General features: G+C 41.9%; 1 protein-coding gene across 4 annotated transcripts; it reads right to left on the bottom strand.

Moving 5' to 3' along the window:
* Window positions 1–284: 284 nt before the first annotated feature.
* Window positions 285–23,849, bottom strand: rubcn (rubicon autophagy regulator). Of its 4 annotated transcripts, none has more exons than XM_069702240.1 (22): window positions 23,671–23,849; window positions 21,085–21,238; window positions 20,386–20,469; window positions 19,261–19,420; window positions 19,037–19,143; window positions 18,495–18,720; window positions 16,881–17,321; window positions 16,201–16,248; window positions 15,378–15,473; window positions 14,204–14,319; window positions 13,855–14,053; window positions 13,526–13,633; window positions 12,696–12,770; window positions 9,886–9,946; window positions 9,418–9,550; window positions 9,087–9,232; window positions 8,427–8,491; window positions 7,867–8,105; window positions 7,000–7,061; window positions 6,749–6,902; window positions 6,524–6,617; window positions 285–3,430 (listed from the first exon to the last, which is right to left on the bottom strand). In XM_069702240.1, exons 1-22 carry the CDS (start codon window positions 23,706–23,708, stop codon window positions 3,294–3,296), a joined length of 2,943 nt encoding a protein of 980 aa, XP_069558341.1. In that variant the 5' UTR covers window positions 23,709–23,849; the 3' UTR covers window positions 285–3,293. The 4 variants fall into 4 exon arrangements, with proteins under 4 accessions (XP_069558341.1, XP_069558344.1, XP_069558343.1 ...); XM_069702243.1 differs by lacking the exon at window positions 23,671–23,849 and adding an exon at window positions 21,383–21,570; XM_069702242.1 differs by lacking the exon at window positions 12,696–12,770.
* Window positions 23,850–23,998: the final 149 nt, after the last annotated feature.

Here is a 23,998-nt window from a genome sequence, read left to right as displayed (position 1 = left end):
AAAAACAAGAACATTTCACAAACCAGAGCAGCATAACCAAATCATCAAAAGCTGGCATTTTAAAATGAACGAAAAAAACAAAAACAAAGCATTTCCCCGCCAGATAAATCTTTCTGTATTTCACAGAATGGAGTTTTTAAATCTGGTGTCTGGTGAGACATTCCCGAGCTGGCACCGGCATGTAAACGTGTGTTTAACGTTAGATAGCAATTGATGGCGAGCGCAAACGCAGATATTCTTGATTGGTTCGAAAAGGTTTCGTACTGCAGGTTTAACAATGACACTTGTTAACAGTCAAGCCAGTCATTTATTGTCAACATAATTACAGAACCAAAGCAAATGAACACATAAAATAATCATAATAACAATAATTAACCATTTTAATAATAGACACTTTCATCTGTAGTGCACTTTAAACCTCCTGCTCCTCCGTGTTAAAGGCAGTCCAAAGACAATCAATCAGCTGAGTTAAGGAGGTTTTCAGCCGTTTAGGAGCCTCAAAATGAAGAGTTCAGCGTTTCTTTTAAAAGCAGCCCCCTCAAAACTCAAGACATGGTCACAGCGTCTCTTTAATGCCTGAGGGACACTTGTGAGGACATAAATACTTCATCTCATGAGGGTTTGAACACACAAAGTAAAGTCTGTTTGTCGTTTATAGATGGGATTTACCTAATCTATTAAAAGGTTAGTGCACATAAAATTGGATTTGGGGTTCAAATCGAGGGCAAAAAAAAAAATTGAACTTGCATTCAGGTACATATTTGTTTTCCTAAAACTTTATTCTTTAATCATGACAATACTTTGGTGGTTAATCCAGCTCACAAAAGAAACACTAATTAGACACTTCAATGAAGCCCTAAAATCTTCCATAAAAAACATTGAAAAACTGCATGAGTTACAGACAGGCTGCAACTGGTAAGAAAATGTCTAAAGGGTATACTAGACCGTGGATACTAAACGTTGGAGTGTTATGAGTTAAATATGAGAGGGTCATCAATTGATTGAAAGTGCAAGCAAAGGAAAAAAGCATTTGTTTTGTAAAATGTCCTATATTGTCCGACGCTCCCATAATATTTGGATTATTTTTCTTTCTGATATTGGGGACTTTTACCTCTTCGGCCTTCGGAAAGTCCTCCAAATAAAAATGTTAAAAAATGAGACGAAAAGTTACCGTTTGCTTCAGCAACTCAAAATTTGCCCACGGTAAGGCCTCAACCTGTGAGCATTGGTTATGAGTAGATATTCTTTCATTTTTAAGAAAACGGCTGGGAAATATGCTTAATTGAGCTTTTGCAGGAAGTTAGAAAGTAAGATTAATACCACTCTCTTGTATGTAGCTAGTAGCAGCCTGTTAGCTTAGCTTAACCAGAGACCCAAAGGACATTCAAAAAGGTTAGTGGTCCCATTCACAAAACACCCCGGCAGATAGGCCCATTTAACAGCAAATAGTTGTTATTACACTTTCTTTTTTACAACTCTTTTGACCTTTTAACAGCGCCACTCTCAGAGTTTCCGGTCTTTAAGCTTACTAAATAGGCTGCTTGCTCAGGCTAAATATGTAGCACAAAGGCAAGACTGTGATATAAATATTTAAAAGAATATTCAGACATTTTCTAAACTGTCAAGGAGGCCACAAACCTGGGAACCACTGCACTGCCCTGACTGAAGGAAAAAAAACAACAACAACAACTAAAATATGAAGAATTAAGGCAAACAATTCTGCTGCACATTAAAAGCACAACGATGTCACACCGTGGAACTCGTATTTTGAACTGAAAACCCTGCACAAAGCCCAGCTGACTGACAGGAACTGCATTAAAGAAACACTAACATTTCAAGATGAAACTTCATGTTCTTACGACAAACAGCAGAAAAAGAGAGCGACGTCTCAACTCACCCCCTCCAACAAAAACACACAGGATCAGTGCAATTAACCCAACGCTCTCCGTCACTCCAAAACCTACAACGTTAGAAAACAGGCGGATAAGGCTGGTGCAAACCATCTGTACACAGCAGGTAGATATGTGCGCGCGCACACACACACACACACACGCAGAAATATGCAGCGTTTTTGCAGTTTCATTTAAAATATTTCCAACATTGACACCGAAACCATCTGAAGTCCAGTCCATCTATAAATTGAGCTTTCCAATGCGACTCCACAATCTCTGCCAGTTAATTGGTCCCGGAGGCACATAAACGTGGCTAAAAAAAAAACTAAAAAAAACAACAAGCTTAAAAAGGTGACAGTAAGGAGACAACAAAGCACGAGTTAAATATCTTCAGAATTTTCAAATTCAAACTGTATCTGCGCTGACCATCAGTCAAATCATAAAAGAGCTCAAATGTTAAACTTCCAATTTGATTCTTCTTTAAAAATAACAAATGATCCTGACATTTTAGGTCACACAAAAAAAAAAAAAAAAGAAGAACAACTTTAGCTGAGCCTCTTTTTTTTGTGTCAAAAGGTATGTTTTAGTACAGATACCATCATACAGGAAGCGGTGTCAAGTTGAGACAATCTTTGGCTCTTTTCACACATGAAACTGCAACACGGGTCACGTCAAATATCTGTAAGGCAGCAGGTTTTATCATTCACACTTTCTCATACAAAAGGAATTAGATTAGTTGAGGAATGATTCAGCACTGCTGAAAAAAGGTGGGAAAAAAAAAAAGGGAAAATGTGACAAAAGGAAAAGTGTTCTCACTTCTCTCCCAAGCCGCCACAATAATTCAGTTTAAAACTTGGTTTTGGAGCAACAGGAATTACTGCCAGCAGTGACTTCGTTTTGAGGCGACCGAAAGGAGACGCTGTCAGAAATTATGTTTTTTGTACAAGGAAATTGAATCAAATTAAAATAAAACTAAGAAAATTCTGATGATGAGCCAAAATTATATTTTTGAGAAAATGTGAGAATATTCTTTGAGTAACGATCAAACTAGAAAAGTGCCACATGGAGAGGGTGAGTTTTTTGTCTTTTGTTTTTCCCATGAACGTCACTTCATTCTTTTATAATAATCACTCGGTCTACTTTTTCAAGCAGGATACATAGTAAAGTGCATGTCTGCAAGGGGGCTTAGAGAAAATATTTATCTGGAAATCAGCAGCCATGTTCCTGCTAACAAATGATGCCCTGATAAAATCAAACCTGCACAGCTGTTTGCAGCGGCTGCTGTCAGCCAGGTCTGAGAGGGCTGGAACGGACAGAGAGATGCTCAGTGACTACAATCATGGTCGCGTTGTGCTCTTCTTCTTCTTCTTCCTCCTCCCCGAGGTTCTTGTGGTGCCAGGACTACCTCCCGCCTCCCTCGTCTTCTTGTTCCTCCATGTTTTTGCGCGCCATCCTCTCTCTGCGCTCCGCCAGCCGCTGACATCGAGGGCAGCCTTTACCTGTTTGGAAGCAGCTGCGGTGGTAACACGCATGGCACTCTGAAACAGGAAAAACATCACAGAAACAAGAGTCAGGGATTCAGCAGTGCAACACAGTCACAGCACAGAAGGGGAGAACGGGAGCCGTCCTGCGTCCACAGCCAAACCACACAACAAAGCAGCGTTCTCAAACGTCAACCAGTTCAACCAGTTTTCTGACAATGAGATGCACAAACAGAGCAACCAATCAGACCTGAGGGAGGATAGGTGAGGGAGAGTGATATAAAACGCGCAGCAGTTTGAGACAGCGAGGCAGTGAGCAGGAGGAGCAGGTATGAGACAACTCGTGTCTTGGGAAACACACACACCTCAACCTAAACCTGTTCAGACACATCTCGCTCTTCACAAACAGACCAGCAAAGAGTTTCTCGACTGTTCAACCACTCTACCAAGGTGCTCCAAGGACAAGTAAATAAACGTTTTCAAATAAAAGTAGTGATGGATTCATGAAATGACAAACAACTCAAATTCAAAAAATAGTGTTTATTTCATGTTCACATGAAGATGGAGCTTAAATAGCAGACAGACAAAGAAAGCAGCTCATAAGGATAAATTACACATTCATTCTAAAAAAAACATGTGGGCACCTCCAAAATAAAAACAAAATGACTTCAAAATGAACAGATGAGGCGGCACAACAACAGGTGCAAGGTTTCCCCTAAACTGAATCTACACGACTGATTTCAGAGACAAAGAACTAGAGGGCGATGAAATCACATCAGACAGAGGAAACCTCCACTGGCTCAGGAGACACGTGTATCACAGCCCACTGTTAACTAAAGGCCAAACTGAAATACGGGACCAAAGCATACTGAAATGTCAACATTTATGAGTGATGCATTACTTAAGTAGCATCTTCCATCCCTTCCCCAAAAAAGAAGTTATCTTTTAGCAGCAATCTCTCTCTCTCGGGGAAAGTGGCCAAGAGAGAAGCAGCGCAAAGCTCAGAGTCAAAGACAGGAAAGTACGAAACCGAACCAACACCTCCAGAGACTAAACCAAAAGACATCCACCACCAAATAGCAGCCAGAATATCTACCCTCCACCAGCTGAGCCAAAACATTACCAACACCACTGCAGCACCAGCAACTCCACAACACAAGAGAGCAGGAGAGGAGGAGTGTGAAAGCGTGTCGAACCACAAGAAGGTTGAAGGAGCGAGAGGTATGAACATGTAGAAGAGTTCAGTTAATACACGTGGAAAAATTAAAACACCTGAAAAAGGGATAGGTTTGACATTTTCAGAGCCAGTTAGGAAACACTGATTCACCTGCAGAGAGTTAGAGTACATGAGGAGACGGATCGCTCTTAAACAACCCTCATTACGCCACAGATTAGAGTTGTAATAATATATCTTCAGTTTAAACACACGGGATGTAACCCATCAAGTTGGGAGCTTTAGACCAGCTGCTAAACTGCTTTTATCACAGGCTCGCCGTTCGCTCTTGTTTCCGGTCTCTATGCTAAGCTAACGTACCGCAGGCTGTGGCTTTACGTTTAACGGGCAAATGTAAGAGAAGAAATGATCTTCTCGTCTAACTCTCGGTAATAAAGTGAATACGAGTTTTTCCCCAAAATGTCAAACTATTCCTTCACTTGACTTGGTTACTATAATGCTTGTGTCGTAGTTCTATTAGTTGTACTAGTGATTATCTCATTACAAACAGTCAGGATTGTCAGTGTGGTTAAAATTGTGCAGCACTACAAGGAGAGATTGGAGAACCCCAAACGACAAACACTGTTAAAAATAAAATGAGAAAATACAAAATACAACCACTATAAAACTAAAATGAATACAGACTTTTGCTTGATTGGGTTATTTAAGGACAATTAATCCGGAAGTCTTCAGTTTACTGTAATCAATCATCCATTTTTGATATCTGGAAATAAACACAATAATCTTTTCATGTTTTGAACTTACTGTCCTGTAACTTGGCTGGTTAAAGTTGTACTTGGGTAACTTCAGTTTTCTAGACATTTGTGATCCCAGGAAACAGCAGTTCTCACTCTCGTATACGTTTTAGCTTTATGATGCTCTTCCTCCTCTCCTCACTCACTCACTCACTCACTCACTCAAATCATCCGTGTCATCTTTCGCCCCCCTTCCTCTTAACTTCCTGCCTCTGGTTTCCCTCCTGGCTTTGCGAGTTTTACGGCCTCTCCAGTCAGTCTGGGATTTAACTGCTGGTGGTTCTTCCTCCTTAGTATTCACCTCTCTTTTCCCATCATCCTCTCCCTCGATTCTCCCTCGGGAGAAGACAGCGGTCAGCTGACGAGGTTTTAGCAGCTTCATCACTGTATATTTCTCAGTTTTTACTGCCTCTGGTTCGGGCCTTGTCTGTGCTTCCACTTCCTCCACTGTATCCTCTCCTCTCTCTGATAATCTGTTTATAAACTCTTCGTTTCCATCTTCCTCTTTCACTTCTGGTTTCCTTTCATCCTCTATCTCTCGTTTTGAGAAACTCTTGACTCGACTGACTAAACCCGATACCGTCCAACGTGCTTTTCCCTCTTGTCCCACTTCATCTAAACTTTCAATGCTGCTGCATGTTTCATTGTCACCGTCTCTTCGGTCTCCTCTTGGCATGCTTTTCTTTATTCTGTCTATTTGTAGGACCTTTAATAAATTGACTTTTTCCCTTCTTGAATGCCCATCTCTTTCCTTGCTCGTTTCTCTCTCTTTGCTAGACGCCCCCTTACGTTGATCATCTCCTCTCTCCTCTCCTTCTTTGTTTGACTCCATCTCTTCCTCCTTCTCCCACACTGCCTCTCCTGTACTCTCCTGCTTCTCCTCATTAACCTTACTCCTGGAAAATACTTTGAGCAGTTTTCCAGGCGCAAAAGCTTGAAATATTCCCCCTCTTTCTTCTGCAGTGTCCCTCGACTCCTCTCGCTCTCCACTCTTCGCCTCCGGATCTACTTCTAGCTTTAAATCCTCCTCCCCTCCCTCCCCCTCTCTCCTGTCTTGGTGGAGGGCCCTTGCCAGCCTACGAGGTTTGGAGATCAACCAGTCTCTCCAGGAAAGTGGAGCGGCTGGGCGGGAGAAGGGGGCTCTGGAGCCGCCCAGGCCTGCCACCAGCAGAGAGGGCTCACCTTCACAGCGCTGGCACTTGTTCAGCTGGAAGGGGAAGATGATGTCTTTGTCGTTGCCGCAGAACTCGCACACAAAGCCCTTCGCCTGGCACAGCTGGGGACGGTCAGAGAAAAGGTGACAGGAAAATGAGACGTTGGACTGCCGCCGATAGTCAGCGATACATAAACAAGATAAACGCTCTTTATTAGAGGAAAAGGCACCAAAAACCTGATGGGTTATCTTACCACACAGCCGGCTACATGCATGGTACCAAGCTTAAGCAGCTCTTTCATCCGGGGAGCCAGTTCCCCGTTGCGCACAGCGGTGAGGTCGTTGAGGGAGAAGAGGTGAAGGTCCTCAGTCAGGTGACCCGGCAGGCTGTCGAACTGGTCCAGCACCCTGAGGGACACGCACACACAGAAACACACTCGTATCATTTTGCCCCCAAAGTTTCTGAAATAATTGTAAAACAAAAAAAAATGCATAGACATCTTACTCTTTCGCAAAGCGACAGGTCTTGAAGAGATTTTTCATGTGAAACAGCTGCACCCTCAAAACCTAAACAACAAATTGGAAAACACCGGTTACATCAGCAGACAACAACTACAGCTGCCATACAGCGTAATCCATAAAAATTAAAAAAAAAGGAGAATTAAGCCAGTTTCTCCACATCCACCTGAGATGTTAAAGCGTTTAATATTCAGTGTTCCTGCCAGTTGACTGAGGTGGAAAACAGTTAATTTCACATATTTCTAGCTGCCAGAATAACAAGCAGCCTCAACCCACCTTTAAGAAAAATGCTGTAACATACTGTACAATATTGCCCATTGGGAAATTAGATGCTCTCAATCAAAAAATATTAAATTAGTGCACAACAAAAGAAATTACAATCTTTTAGAAAATGGACTTCACATTTGTGGAAGTTTACAAAACCACAATTGCAGAGAAAGCAGTTTTTGTTAGGCTGCTGTGGAATTTTTTCAATATCTTCAAATAAAAAAAAAAAACGACCATACCACAGGACAGATACTGTATGCTTCAGGCCAGTGAACAGCAACACTGAAGAATTTAGTGGCATTTTTAGCATCATCTTAATGGTGGCTGTCAGAGGCATGAATGCCTCTTTTCATTCTGGTTTCTCATCCAGATAACGACAGGTCACCAGTCTGGTATTTAACAGTTAGCGATACTTTACGCTCAGTGAACCCTTGTTGGGTTTTGGTGCACTGCGGCTGTATCAGCTAATTGTTGTAAAGATCAACCACTGTGGAACTGGTAATTACAATAGATGCTTATAAACAAACATGCTGACAACAGCCACAATTTAAAAGAGTCTTCATCCCGCTGCTGCCTCTGAACGCACCCTAACAGACTCCAGCACTTTGACCTTCTTGTACAGGCCACTGTTGATGTCGTTGGGGTTGAACAGCGGATCTCCGGCGATCTTGCTCAGCAGGTCCCGGGCAAAGTTGCTGACGTAGTACTTGCTGAAATCCCACTTCCTCAGCACTCGACCAGGAACCACCGCTTGGGCGTTCTCATGGCAGCACTGACAGAAGTAACGGCCGAGGTATTCACAGTAACGCAGTCGCTTAATGTAGTCTGAGGTGGGGACAGAGGTAAGAAATGGTAAGAATCTGTGTCTGAGCACAACATGGAAACATTTCTTTTGTAAATCATTTATATATATACACAAAAGAAACAAAACTTGGAGGGCAGCTGCTTAAGTTGGAATAAGTCTATATTTGAGCAGAAGTGTTAGAGCTTCTGATTGTGAAATTAAATCAAAAACAAGAAGTGAAACTCTAAATGTAAACGGATTTTCAGAGTTTAGACAGAAACAAAACAAAAAAAGTCGTTAAAAAAAAGCTGTTTCCACCATTTGCAGTAGTGCAGAAGTGTTTTTGTGTTTGCTGGTCATACCCGGGTCGATGCGGGTGCCACAGCCGGCGCAGCGGTAGTTCTGCTTAGCAACAACTATCTTCCTCCTGAAATGGAAAAGAAACTTGTGAGTAACAGACATTTGGTGGCACAAAGAAGGAGGACAGTGGTCTGAAGATTATTAAGGTAAATGCACTTTACAGATGACCAACAGGATCAAATTCCTCAGTATGTATGGAAAAAAAAAAAAAAAAAATCTCTGTTGATAAAACTAGAAATGAAGACAAAAAACAGTTGAGCTCCTTACTTAGAAAACCAAACATATTTCAGAACTCAAATCATCAAACAGTCGCTTGTTGGTCCTTCACTTTGCATGTTGCTGATCAGTGCATATTAGAAGCAATTAGAAGCAAATTAGAAGCTCCACAGTCTTTTTGTGACCAACACAGTGATAACGAGATCAGTTCAGAAACAGAAATGTGCCATTAATCATTTAAAAGTCCTGCAGGCTCGTCCCCAAATTCTGCTGTAATTTTCAGCTTCTTAGTAATAAATACATTCATTATTTAAGCACCGCTCCATTTGTGCTTGTAATGACAAAGATGAAGCAGCAAGTGAATGGCAGATTAAAACGGGAAGACATGAACAACACAAGAGAGGGAGAAAGGCAGTGAGGGCAGGTAAAAGCTGGTGTGGACTCACTTGGGGGCGGGGTGAATGTTAAAGATAATCTGCGGTCGAGGCGGTGCCCACTCCAGGTTGCCTCGGACCCGAATCCTCAGCTTGTAGATGTCGGCGTGTTCGCCATCATCAGGAGAGATCGGCAGAGAGTCAGGAATTGGCAGCAACTGGGAGAGAGTGAGATCAAAGTTCAGTTCTGGTGTTTCACTGTGTGTAAACTACCGGGACCACATTTAGAAAAAGTACTGCACGAGTGTTTTTTTGTTTTTTTTTAAATAAATGAATTACTGCCTGTCGAGTGTCATGCTTAGAGAAGTGCTATTCTGCTCTGTACTACAGCAAGATGTCGCACCTTCTGTGGAGCGTCGTGTTCTGGGACCAGCCAGTCGAGCTCGGAGGCTGCAGGAAGCTGCATACCCTCAAACTGCCTGAGCAGGCCCATGGCTACTGACTCAGCCGAGTTGGACTGCAGGAAGGAGGGAGAGCTGAAACGCGCACAGAAAGACAGCAGGTTTTAAAAATGTGAGAACAGGTTTTGACAAAGGTTTTTCTGTTTCCACTACCAACTAAAACCCCCGACGTGGTTTACACTTCTGCTCAAATTAGAAATGAGTAAACTTTTCAGAAGAAAGTCCCTGCTGACATCCCCTGGGCTTTTTTTTTTTTTAATCCAATGTGTGCTTTTTCTGTGAGGAATAGAAACTTTAAGTAATACAAGTGAGCGTAAAAGTACGAGATGCATGTATTTTGGCACTCAGTTATAAGGATTACAAGAAATGACAGCAAAAAAATCTGAAGGGAAAGGGCAATGGTTACTTACATGGACTCTGAGCTGAGAAAGGACCTGCCGCTGGAGCTTACACTGCGCTTTATGTCTGCATCTAGAAGATACAGCAACAGTAAAATAAAAGACACTTTGACCACTGAGGGGAAGAAGCTGAAACATGGTGAAGAAACCCTTTTTATCCACAAGCTATAGATATTAAACTATTCACACTACTTGTATAATAACACCCAAATGTATGATTTTTAGAATTGGATGTAAATGTAAAGATGATGGATAAATTTGCCCAGAAAGGCCTTATAGAACAGAACAGAGTGCTCGCTACAGAAAAGGAGCGCTCAAAGCTGTGAGAGGAGGTCATTTGAAATAGATGTGTTCGGGAGTCAAAAGTAAGACAACTCGAGGAAAACTATTTCTTCTTAAAACACTTAAAGGAGCAGTGTGAAGGATTTTAGAAGCATGTAGTGGTCAGGTGGCAGACTGTAACGATGAAGGGAAGCATCTACGGTGGCCACAAAACTTGCGAAAAACATGCGAGTTCAGTTTGTCTGTTCCGGGCTACTGTAGAAACACAGCGGCTCCGTGGAACAGGATCTGCTCCTGATGCAGAAATGAAGGGTTCATTCTGAGGTAACAAAACACAATGATTCTTAGTTTCAGGTCATGTTACACTAAAGAAAACGTAATTTTAGATGTTTTATTCCATTTCTGCCGAAAGGTACTCTTAAATCCTGCACACTGAACCTTTAAGTCAAATTAAAAAATCTCATCTCTGATGAAATTCAAGCATGTGTTATATATAATTCAGCAGCTGGCATGCAATGACAGATTCAGTAGGATCCCCACCACATTTATTTTCTAAAAGTTCACAAACAACATGCAGGCGAAGACATAAGCAGCACAGGTTTGGCAGAACAGGAAGACCACCTGGAGAGATTTTTGTATTTTTTTTGTTTCACTTTATTAATCCCCGAGGGGAAATTTCTTATCACAGGATCAACATTCCTGTTTGTTGACATGAAGTTCAGATTAGTTTGAGAACTATTCAGGTTTACAGTCAACAAGAGGAAGCAGAAACAGGAATCAAGAATAGTTTCTACTGGAATTATTCAGCAAAAAAACATTAAGCTTTAGAGGTACAAACAATACTCAGGTTGGCCTGAATGGTGTCTGAAGATTTTTATACTGATGGTTTGGGCTGATTGTCAACTGCAAAGTGATTATAATGGGGGATGATTTCAAACACACAGCTCAAAGCACGTGTGAGTAGAGGCCTTTGCCTAAAGATTTCTGGTTCATTTTGTGTCCAGAAGAGTGAAGTGCAATCGCAGCACAATTAGAGAGTTGATGGGATTTGGAGGAATATTTAATTGATTACTCTTTTTCCCTGTCTGTCTTTAAGCACCTTATTATAAACCAAATGCATTGAGAAAATAAGACACAATCACATGCGAATAGAATCCATTTAGGAGAAATTGCACCCTGACCTGTAACACATGAAGAATACTAACTAAATTAAATAGAGACATTTTTTGACATTGGTATCAAGAAAATGACACTACTACTTGATCAAATCCAGAAACCTTTTGGTGAGGGAGCAACAAAGATGGAAGGATGTGTACAGTACGTGACAACAATCACTCCTCATTGTCGCTGGACACGTGTTTGAGACAATGAATAATGACATGGACGGATGAATGGACGGATGGATGGACGGATGGATGGATTTTTGAGTGATAAACCATGAAGTCAGAGTCATCACAGGTTGCTATTTGTTAACTCCCTCGTCTAATCCCATGAACCATCTTAAACTAAACAGGTACAGGCACATCTGTCCTCCTGCACCACCAAAACCCCAGAGCACTGAGCAACAAGCACCAACACAAACAGCCAAGCGCATAGTTCAACAGAGTTGATTGAGAAGGCTGCTGGCTCATCTCCAGACTGAGACACTGTAGCAAGATTTAGTTGTATGATACTGGAGAGCCTTACCCGGAAAATACACTAAAGGCACCGAAGTACAGCAGCTGTGTTTACCCTTTCGACAGCTGAACATAATTAGTTCAAAGGGAAAATCAATTCTTATTGACAGCTGATTGCCGGTCTGGACTGAAATTGTTGTAAATTTAAGCAGTTTGTCTCAGAATGGTGTTTATCTCCAATTTTCAGAAGTTTGGATTTTGGACAAAACTGAAATTGTTCATGTTTTTTTATCTAGTATTCTGCTGTTTGTACAAATTAATGTTTGTATGTATCCTGTTATTGTAATCATATCTGCCCCCTCCCCAATCAGGTTGATTATTTTTGTGCAAAATAATCTATTGTGAATCTTCAACATAATCCTACCAGGCCAGCAAGCACTGCAACTAATTCCAGATCAGTGAACCAAATGAGATATGTGATGTTAATGTTGAATGGCTCTGCTGTACAGTTTGCATTGTATCTTCAAATGTTTTCTGCGGGCCGCTGCTGCGAGACCTCGTACAACTACGAACACGAGTGTGAATTCGAAAGTGAAAGCTAACAGAGCAAGAATTCTAAAATAGAGAGTGTATGCATCTCATCACAAGGTGACCCTGTTGAAATGTACATTATTAGTACATTTTGGGGTTGACTTGTAACTGTAATGAGAGCTGCACATAATGATAGATTTGGACTAAAATCAATCATTATGACTAAGCTAAGAGAGGAAAGTAAATTATAAACAGGTAATGTTAAGAGGATTAAAAAGGTACGATTCTTCAGTTTGGAGCGGAGCCACCAGTTTCCTCTCAGAGGAGCGCGGCCAAGGCAAATAGTCGGCGTGCAGCTGTGGAGCCTCGCCCACCATGACAGCCTGCAGATACCTGAGAAGAGGGAGGCGAGTGACAGCGAGAGGCCGTTCTGAGACACCGCCAGCAGGGACTGACCCTCGCAGCCATCTGAGAGACAGAAACTAACACTCAGCACAACCGTCACCACATGCACAAACATTTTACCACCCCACAGAGCTGCACACATACATATAGAGTGCAACCCATATATAAAGTATATATATGAAAACCTCAACCCATGGTAACGGCATCAAAGCTATCCATGTTCAGATACGGTATGTTAAAGGAATGCATCCTGTAGTATGATTTTCTAGACCAACCACATCCTCTAAAATGAGTACAGCCGTATAAATCCTTCATGTGCTCACTCACATGACTGTAATATATTTCTAGATACCAACATTTTAAATCCACACACACACACACAGAGAAGACCTTTCTGTAACCTCTGTACTCCTTCATGTTTATGGTCCATGGTAAAACCCGAAATGCTTGGTGAGCAGGCAGTGTGGTGATGAGGTTATGAATTATGACAGGAACAGAAAACAACTCAATCACGTGAAAAAATTATGAAGTCTGCAAAGGATTTTTCTGAAGATGTCAATACTTTGGTCAGAGGTTTGTGAAGCAGGAAGGTAAGGCTGTTAACTGCATCACATCACTGTGTATACGTGACATGCCGTATCTTCATATTCCTGTATTAAAGAGGTTTGATTACATTGATTATAATGTTCAGATCCTAATCATCGAGACAAAACCTGATTTTTGGAGTTCGTTTTTTTGTGAAACTCTAAAACAACCCTCACAATACACTGAATTCAGTTAGTGTTTTTCCGTGATGTTTCCTCATTCCCTCTCTCTACCTCGTAGTTCGCACTCCTCCACCTCCTCATCTGAGCCGGAGTCAGACAGGCCCTGGTAGGAGTCCTGAGAGCTCCTCCTGGAGCCTCCGCTGTCAGTCGAGTGGAAAACTGCACAGAGAAAAGGAGATGAGAGAAATTAAGCATAAGACAGAAATCAAATGTCAAATCAGAGCATGTCTTCGATGGATAACAACATAGACCGTGTTTGTATTGCATTTACGTTCCTCTGTATGTGAAAGGATCTCTCATCATGTGAAAGAAAAATAGTGTATCTGTACAGATGATTAGGTCATTTATCGAACTGCAGTCCTCTTCTAATGCTGGCCTACTTTGTTGGGCGGTTGTGCAGGGTGGCAGACGGCTGCGTCGGATCTGCTGCCTTCGCAGGCGGATCTTCTGCTTGAGCTGCTGAATCTCACAGTCGCTATCTCCTTCCTCCTCGCCCTCTTCCTCCCGACGCCGCAGGTTGTACTTCATCAGCTCGATGGCTGCAATAAGGGACTCTGAGATGCTGAAGTGAGCGTTCTCCTGCAGAGCAGAGATAAAATTAGAAATCAGACAGGAGAGGATACTCATTATCATTCATTTTGACCATAAGTTCAAGTTCACCTGTTCTTTTTACATTATGTTCTGATTGAATTAAATCAAATTTAGATTTATATTGGATGAAGATCCGACCTTTTCAAGATCAGCACAGCTGCCAAAGTCCTGCTCTGACAGGTAGCTGATGAGGCTCTGCCCCTCCGACGGCTTCCTGAACATCCCATCTGCCACATTTTCGTGCTGGGATCCATCTGAAGGAACCAAAAAAAGACAACTAAAAACCAATACATTAAAACAGATTAATGATATTTTTGCACACAAGTGTTTTGCTATTGGAACTTTAATGACATCTTTTTCAGCTTACTAGACAATGTTTTTTTTTTGTTTCAAAAACCAACAGCATGGTTGCATCTTATATAAAATTTGAAAATGACCTCTGTAATTACTATACTATATAACTGGGTCATTTCTACTAATGAATAAATGTGGAGGCACCCTTTAACTGCTATAGTAAGCCAAGGTGGAAATACTTTTATATACTCTTAGGAAATATAATCAGTAAGAGTGCATCATAATTTATCAGCTGATTATATCTTAAGAGTGCAGAATGAAAAAGAAGAATATCAGCTGAAGCCTAATCAAAAATTTAGCAGTGTAAAAAATTAGTATAAACTTGTTTGAATTGGAAATACTCAAGTACATAAACCTTTAGATTACAGTAGAGTGGGCACATTAAGTAAAGCACTTGAGTAAGTTTAACGTAACATTTTACATTACAGTATCGCCACCCACCACGACACAATCTCCGCACTGAGACAAACTCAATTTCACTTTAAATACTGTGGTGAATCAATAAGAACATGTTATCCTCAATGAAACATTTACAGCTATTCCACAACCTCCCTGCTGAGAATGCAGAGTGTCTTGTTTACAAGTCAGCTGACATGGTTGCAACATGAACTTTCAGGAAGTGAACACTCATCTTTCTTCAAGGAACTTCCTACTTTCTTTCCGCCCACATTTAATTGTTATGAACTGCCTCTAGCACAGATATTCCTTCAAACAATCTCTGGATGAGCACATAAAACCTGTAACTACAAAAAACATTTAACTTTTTTCTTTTATTACTATAACTATGTTTTCATTTTTCAAGTTCTTTAAATAATAAGAAAGAATTTAATCTTTGTTTTAAAAACATTTTCAAAAACAACTTAACTGAAACTTTTCTTTTACCAATTCCAACAGAAGCTAAAACATAATTGTCAAAGAAAATCATTAAGTTCCGCAAACAGAATAACAGAAAACTCACGAGACTCCATGTAAAGAGAACTGGAGGTGCTGGCGTCACTGCGCTGGGGTGAGAACGGGCTGTAGTCCTCCATGCAGCAGTTGTCACCTGCCGATTCTGAGAGAGAAAACAGTCCATGTTAACAGCCTTTAATCAATAAAAACCCACAGTCACTGAACTCAACACTGATGGGAACATGCATCAAGGCCGGGGAAGGAACCAGTTAAATGGGTTGATTTTATTGTTGTCTTTGTGTCAAACAATCAATAAAATCTATGGAGATGGTTAATTTTATTGCATGCAGAAACAAATCTGTACCGGTAAACAAGTGACCCAATTCTGACTTTTAGTTAAAAAAAAAAAAAAAAAAAAAAAAGGTATAAACTTACACTGAATTATTTCATTTCTTTGTAACTATGTACTGCAGATGTGATAAATACAAGAAAACTGCTCGCTTTATTTCTGACATTTTACTTGTGGATTTTTACATATTGTATTAGGATAAATTATTAATGTCAATCAGGATGTCGATCGGGATATCAACGCTTGAACACTCCATAATTCTTTCAATGAAACAATGGATCTGTCATGAAAAATGTGTGCATGAACAAAGAAAACAACAACAATGACAGTGATCATTCATGGCTTTGTCAAATCAGTTTGACCTGAATAAAATAAACAACTAAAACAAAACAGTTCAAAAGTCCAAAAGCACAAATGATGAGCTGAACGCAAGACTGAAAATGAGGAGGATGGAGAGAGTTTATCACCATGCAGAGAAAAATAAAAGAAAGGAGGGTGAGCGGGATCAAGTGATGGAGTACAGTGAGACTGCACTGCCAACCTGCTACTGGATCCTCTATTATTATGGTGATTTTTCTGTGGCCCCCTCCTTCGCACAATCAGTAAAGGAAAGAGAAGAGAGAGAGATAGAGCAGAGAGAGAAGGTTAATTCAAGCCAAGGGGAGGAAACAGTCTGAGCACAAAGAGTCCGTGTTAATTCAGCAAGCAGTAAAACCTTCAGACAGGAAGTGTGCACCTATTAAGAAAGTCACAGCTAAACCACGTTACGGAGTTTCAAAAGAAGCACAGACTATGCAGCTAACGCCAGCTAAATCTCACCTTCAAATGTTATGAAAACATCATGTGAAGGTTCACTTTAGTCTTGAAAGTGACATTAACGCTAAATGAGTAAACTCTCAATTTCAGATGATTACTCCAAGTTTTACTAACCATGTTTTAATCTATGAACATGCAGCACAACGCAACTGAGGAGGAAGATAACGACCTACTAACTGAAGCTGAATGGCACCATTTGAATTCATGTAAATGGTCTGTGTGTACATATATATACATATGTATACGTTTATCACATGCTAACAATAAGGCCTAGATGTTTCCAGACTGAAGACGTTGCAACATTCAATCATAAGAAAATAGTCTCATTCATTTAAACTGAGAAAGATGTCGTAAAAAGGCATTTATGAAAAAAAAAAAGATCACAGATCACCCCGACTTACTCACCATTCCTGAGTTTTTGATTGAGCCCCGTGTCAGAAAATGAGCGGGTGTGTCCTCGGGACCCCCTGCCCGGCCCCTTCTGGCCCTCTGAAAAAGAAGAGCGCCTCGGTGGGGCCGGGGCCAGAACCAAGGAACTCCGCTGGTACAGTTGGTACGGCTGGTCCTTGGTCTCAACCTGCTCACTGCTGTGGGTGGAGCTTCGGGAGTCACGGCGACTGCGTTGCCCCAGGTTACCGATAGCCAGGTACTCCGGACCATCGTCAGAGTCCCCGTCACCAGAGTCCCCGGCCTCAGGCTGAAGGGGAGAGGGCGAGGGGGACTCGGTTAGGGAGATGGAAGGGACCGACCCTGGGCCAGGAGGGGACGTCACGCCTTGCTCGCTCTCCCCTGGTCTGGACACGCACACCCAGGGAGCTCCCGGGCTGCTGGCTGGAGAGGTAGTGTCTGGAAGATAACAAGCAGAAGACATGGGGAGGGGTTGAGACACGTGCTTTTACAAAACATTTTCCAAAATAGGAAAAAGTTAAGGTAATGGGTCTGCCTCTCTGTCACTTGCTCATGTTTTGCCGATGTAGAAAGGACCAGGGTTGGCTTACATTATGTCTGTACGACTATCCGTCTTTGATTTTTCGGTCAACCGTTTACTCACAAGATCTATTGCACGCTTTTCCTTCTCTGAACCGAGTGTCTAAGGATGGAGGTAGTCATATGCTGCACAGACTATAACTCCACTGACACAAATTCAGGCATGTATAAATAGAGATAATTTGACCTTTTTGTTGTCTTTAATGCAAAAAAAACCTGACAAAAATATAAAAGAAAAATATGCACAGGATATTTAGTCCAGATAAAATGTTAATCCATTTTAGTGAGCACCCTAAATTCAGGATATTGAATTTTGTAGCCTGTATCAACACATTCTTCAACAACTGACCTTGTCCACAAACAATCAGGCCTCTGTATGGGTGAGTCAGTCGGTCTATTCACATACAAACTGTAGTGTATTCATAGCAACATACCCCAACCCTCCCCAACGCCACGCTTGTATGTAGTGATTACAAAATAGTGACCAAATTCTCTTCGTTCGCAACACTCACTGTGCATCCTCAAAATCCTGAACCACAGCAGACACAAACACACGAGATCAGGTCCAAGACTAAACTACAGTATTTCCTGATTCTGTTGCCAAAAATCAACCACCCAAATGTTGGTAAATATTGTAAAACAAAGCTGCAGATTTGAACAATCATGACCCTAAGCGTCCGTAAAATGGACCCAACAATAATCTGACCTTCCTGTTGGGATAATTGAAAAAAAAAAAAAAAAAATATTATATATATACTAATTTTTCACCTCAGTGACATTACAAGTAGCACTTCTTCTCAAGTCCTACCCTTATTTTCAAAAGATATTCATCACTAAAAGTAACATAACACAAATAAAGGACATATAACCTTGAGTTATTATTACAGCACATTTAGTTCTCAAACGAGCCTTATAAGAGCTGTCAAAGTGACAAGTACGCCACATTAAGCATCCGGCAAACCCAGGAGGAACTACACATTAATAACATTACATGAACAAATCACAAATATTCGTCATTCTGCCTTCGCTCACTCGTGCTGATGCCGTTTTGGGATGCAGCTCCGGTTGTGCTCGCAGACTTGTGGCTGGTGGCGACTGCTTCTCGTAGAGAACAGTTGGAGGTGGTGAGTCTGCGGTTTAGAGGTTCTCCTCTGAGAGCCGTGTCAGCGCTCCTCCAGGCCCCGCCGGCTCCGGGCAACAAACACAGGCTCTGGCTCTTCAACAGACCCAGACATGGTGGGCCCTTCAGAGGCGACAGCTGGAGGGCGAAAAGGGAGAGATTAAAAATGTAAAGCATGTTCCCGTTCTCCTCCTCACAATTTACCCTCACTTTAAAGTCAGTTTTAAGTGGCGCCCTAAAAAGAGAAACACAGCGGATGGGAAAAAATATTACCAATCAAATACTGACAATGGAAAAAAAAAAAAAAAAAATATTACTAAACAAATCTGACAATATTACAGCATGATGACGTAAATTAACCTCCAGTAAACCGTAATTATTACATCCACACAGGTCACCTTTTCAACAATACACAGGTTCTGTGATGTATACGTGAAGGATTCAGAAAACCCACCCCTACAGTGTCGACTTGGGCCAGCAGTTTGGGGTTATTCTGCTCCACAGCTTCCAAACACTGGAACATGGCGGTCACATGAGGCTCGCTCAGCAGAAAGGCATCATCTGAAAGGAAGAGACGGGGAGCGACGGGGAGAAGGGAAAGTGAAAGACGAGAAACCGTCATACACCGACAGGACAGGAACACAACACGGGTGCTTTTGTCTTAAACTAGACACTTACCGCTGTAGTATTTGCGTGTGTGTCCCAGATGCCTGAGCAGAGGTCGGAGCTGAGCGGACAGCATGTGAGCCTGTAAGCTGTGAAGCAGCCAACGCTCGGCCTTGTAGCTTTCACCAGCACTCTGCGTCCCGCTGCTCAGGACCGGCTCCAGGTGACTGAACTGAGGATGGACAGAGAGAGAGAGAGAGAGAGAGAGATTAGTGAGAAACACGTGTATATTGTGATCAAAGAGGTTAATGGGATGGGATGACGTGGAGACATTTATAAAATAATACTTGGCACCCGTGTATCAATATTAATACGCTGTATCGATGTAAGCGAGACAAACATACCAGCACCAAACTAGATGACGTCAACAAACAAATTATCACATGACGGTTACGTCAAGTCTCAGCGAGCTCTAAGCCCTGCTGGTCAGAGACAGAGGACACAATGATGATAATTAGATTCTGACTGCAGGTCTCTCTGCTGTTGCATAATCCTGTTAACACTTGATAGACAGGACTGACTGTTCTGTACAACCCATTGTAGCTTGTGATTATGATTTACAGAACAGAAAAATTCCAGCCCCCTTTTCAGGTTCCACATTTACAGTAAACCTCCATTAATTCAACAATTGTTTTAAGCATTGAAACAAACCAAATATGATGATTGATATTTCGGAGATCATATTTATCCACTGTGACAAATGTCAAAAAAAGAAAAAAAAAGATTAATCACAGTCTGCATTGGAAGTTTTCAAGTGATTTTTTTTTCCCCCTTTATGGGACACTAGAGTTTGAAAACAATACAATACTCCCATAAGATTAGCAATAAAGCACTAATTGCAGATTATTGCTTAACACTGACAATTGTTTCCTCTGTTGGTGGAAACCTGCTTAAGCTTATGGGGGATGAGGTATACCATATTTTCACGTCAATACATCACAAAACTTTCATGAGAAAACATGAAAACTATACCGCAAAGGAGGCTCACAATCTGAAGGATCAAGTCGACCCTGAACTGTATGTGAAATGTACCGCTACTAGTTAAAAATCTTATGTCACATTAAAAATGTTAAATTAAGCTTTGTCTACTTATAAATATTCACATGCCACTCTGAACGTGGCTGACCCTGACCATACCTGTTCAACATGCGAGGCAAGGTGGGGACTGATGTAGCGAACACACCAAGCAAACGGCCAGTAGTCTCTCTGCTTGTAGTACACCTGCAACACAAAACCAGCCGCTTGCATGACCCATTTACAAAGAACATCAGCTTCAATACACACAATAAGCCATCGGGGAGAAGCGGCGCTCCTCATATTTCAGTATTTTTGGAGGTCAACATGCAATTCCCGTTTGACAAAGTTGTCAAAAATAAATAAATAAATAAACTTTACATGCTGCCAGAGTCAATTGTTTAAGCATTTAAGAATGATGTCAGATTTACTTTTAATTCAACAAAATGGATCTGCTCTTCACAGCAAGCAGAGTATAATGTCAGAGGTATAGTGCAGGTAGTCAGGTGATCAGACGTGCCTGCTGTCTGTGGGGCAGGTGTCTCAGCCCTGTGGTGCTGTACTGAGTGAGTTACGGGACACAACTAAAAATCAAGGAGTCCCTTGTGTTCAAACATACAACGTAGTAAGAAACACAACATTGTTCTTATTGACCAAGAATAAAGATTTGGAGGTCAAAGGTCAACACATGCCAGAGCTGAATGGAGCCTGTGCTGAAAGTGATCAGTGGCGCTGTAGCAATAACAGATTGGACAAAAGCTAATAAAAAATGTTTAAATAAACTATTTTTAATAGAGGGAGACTGAAACGGTATTTCCTGACCTGCTCATTCCTCAGTCCATGCCTCAGGATGTTGTTCATGTCCTTGTGTAGCCTCTGTAAGCCGCCATACCGTGACCACACGTTGGGGTTGTTGGTGGATACGAGGCCCTCCACTGTGGTCTTCAGGCTGGATAGCAGCTTCCAGTGCTCCCTCCTGGAGGAAAAACAGGGAAGCAGCAGGAAGGAGAATGAAGGGAGGACGTTTAACAACGAGGAAGGGGTTGCTTAAATCATTACTCATGTTGAACCAAAACATTTTTCCCAGAATTGAAAATAGGCTCTTCAGCAGTTCACTTACCGATAACCTCAGTGACTAACTGGGAGTGCTTTTGAATGTGCTAGAAAGTTGTATCCTCACAACCTAACATGAACGGATGCACTGTCCCACTCTCTCCCTCTAAACATCATGTTCATAAGATTCAAGGTCTTGAGAGCCGGTCAGCAAACCAAGAGTCACGCTTTTTTGACCCCTTAATGACCTTTACAGTCATTGATATGAACATTGGATGGATATAAACTCCCCCCCCCCCAAACCTACAACTCATGCCACAGAGCCAAACCTTATCTTTAGGATACAGCTATGGACAGCTGGTGCCCAAGAAGTGTTGAAACGCAATAATATTATCAGGTCACTTTCCCTCACAGACATGAAGGGCTGACTCACAAACCAGAACTTCCTCTTTTTCCTGTCAACTCAGCAGTCAAACTGAAAGCTATTTAAAACTGAACACATTAGTGTAACATCAGGACAAACAAATGCGCTGTCAACACCCGAGAGTGCATTGTTTCAGCATTGAACAACTTAATTGTACATCTTTTTCTTTAGCATGTGGTGTGTGCTTAAATGAATTATAAAACACAAATTTGCCTCAATTTAAATTGAATCAAACTGGAGAAATTATTATGCGATTCATTTGTAAGCACAACATTTTTGAAGGATCCAAAATGAATCCAGGACGCACACAGGACCACCGAACACTCACCGATGAAACCCGAGATTAAAAAAAAAAAACACAAAAAAAACACAGATATTCTCATACTGATACAACTCCAAATAGCAATTTCTATATTTTCTTTTAAAATCACATCTTAGACCGAGTAAGTGGGTGAACAGAGTGGCTGCTTGAGAGGTAAATGAAACCTAGAAGCAGCACATGTATGAACACGGGTCTGTTCTCGGTAGGAAGCAGCTGAACTGAGCAGCAGCAGCAGCATCACGAGTTGGGTCACAGAGATAACAAATCAAATCACATCATGTAACACGGACAAAGAGAGAACATTCTCCACATACAGCAGACCATTGATGCACTGATTGATGCATTGGTGTGTGTGTGTGTGTGTGTGTGTGTGTGTGTGTGTGTGTGTGTGTGTTGGACATCTTTGAGTGCATTTCCTCAGGACTCTGGAGAGGTTGTTGAGGTTAATGAGTAACTTCTCAGTGCTCCGTTTCAACAGGGTGTGTCCAAGTGTGTGTGGGGGTGTCTGTCCCTCTGGCAAAGCCCTCAGGACAGATTTGTTTGTACTGTCTGACCTTTAAAAGTAGCAATCCTCGCAGTTTGAAACTCAATTTATTAGTCCTACAATGACAACAAGGCTGTCTGGAGAAGCTGTCTGGCTCTGGATAGGGCAGTGGCTTTATTGGATGAAGATAGTTGTACCCAGCTGCTTGCACTCACTTAATCTACACCTTAATTACTTAGATCTTTTCTTTTTTTTTTGCGTCAACAAATGCAAATATTGTGATAATTTGTCTGGACGAGACGCCTACTGCTGAACAGTATAAGTGAGTCCGCTGCAGACTATGAAATAAACAAATTAGCGTCCTTTGTTACAGAATAATAGAAAACCAGTGGACTTGTGCAGAATTTATTCCCCCCCCCCAAAAAAAAAAAAAGTCCTTCAGCAATTGTGTTGTAAAAGAATATTATTTAGATCATGTACATGTCTTTAAACCCTGTTAGAGATCATTTCCATTTATAGTGTATATATACACACACACACACACACACAGACAGATAGTGTGTGTGTGTGTGTGTGTGTGTGTGTGTGTGTGTGTGTGTGTGTATCCGGCACCACCAGAGACAGCGAGCACCAACACGTCGCACCACCATCTAACTACCAATAGCCACTAGCACTATTAATGCTGGCAGGTGAATACCAATCGGTATCTATCAAAGCTGCGGGTGGTTTAAACGCTGCCAGCTTTCATCGCACAGTCACGAACCCATCCGTCGACCTTTGACGGAAAACACGCCTCGCAGCTAACGCTGTTAGCTCCCGACTGTCAAACCTGACCGCGTCAGATTAGCCTAGCCTAGCTTCCCAGCTAGCACTCCGGCGTTAGCGAACTACCGATCTTCTTTTTTTGTTTGTTTGTTTGTTTGTTTGTTTGTTTGTTTTTACCCCCGGCTTAATTTAAATACGTTTCCTACGACATGACTAGTTGTCTTTCTGTAACTAACGAGTGAATTCCCACTGCTAGAGGTTTCTGGTCATGTTGTTTATATAACCGCGGTGATCTTAACCCCACCACCACCACCACCACCACCTAGCCGGTAGTTAGCCCAGCCCAGACTAGTCACCTACCTGCGCTCCTCCGCCTCTCCCTCCGCCGTGATCTCCATGTCCTGCGGCCGGACTCGAGCGCCGTACAAGGCGGCCAGCTTTCCCCTGTAACTCCCGCCTTTGATATGTACAGCAGAGTTGTGCAGCAACTGCAGGGTTGCTTGAAAGAGTCACCCGGACGTCCAGTCTTCCGCCATCTCCGCCGCGTCTGTCCGGGCTGGTACATGACAGGGTAGTGAGCGTCGGTCGGTGCTGCCACCTGCTGGTAGACGTCAGTACTGAAGCGGTGACTGCTGCCCCCTGGTTGAACTCTTGTCGCCCATCCATTTATACTCAAATTGATTATATT

This window comes from Brachyistius frenatus, unplaced genomic scaffold (assembly GCF_029030835.1).
Source record: "Brachyistius frenatus isolate BFR_SWC_R1_liver_20210118 unplaced genomic scaffold, ASM2903083v1 Contig_41, whole genome shotgun sequence".
NCBI classification, from domain to species: Eukaryota; Metazoa; Chordata; class Actinopteri; family Embiotocidae; genus Brachyistius; species Brachyistius frenatus.
The sequence above is the reverse complement of the archived record's forward strand: the minus strand, read 5'-3'. Positions and strand labels throughout refer to the sequence as shown.

Bases quoted from the DNA above. Each gene is read 5' to 3' on its own strand.
- rubcn (XM_069702240.1), bottom strand. From the start codon at position 23,708: ATGGAGATCACGGCGGAGGGAGAGGCGGAGGAGCGCAG. The intron at 9,947-12,695 runs GTATCTGCAGGC...TGTATCTTCTAG, and splicing joins ACTCGCCTCCCTCTTCTCAG to ATGCAGACATAAAGCGCAGT. The intron at 7,062-7,866 runs GTGCGTTCAGAG...TTTGTTGTTTAG, and splicing joins AAGTGCTGGAGTCTGTTAGG to GTTTTGAGGGTGCAGCTGTT.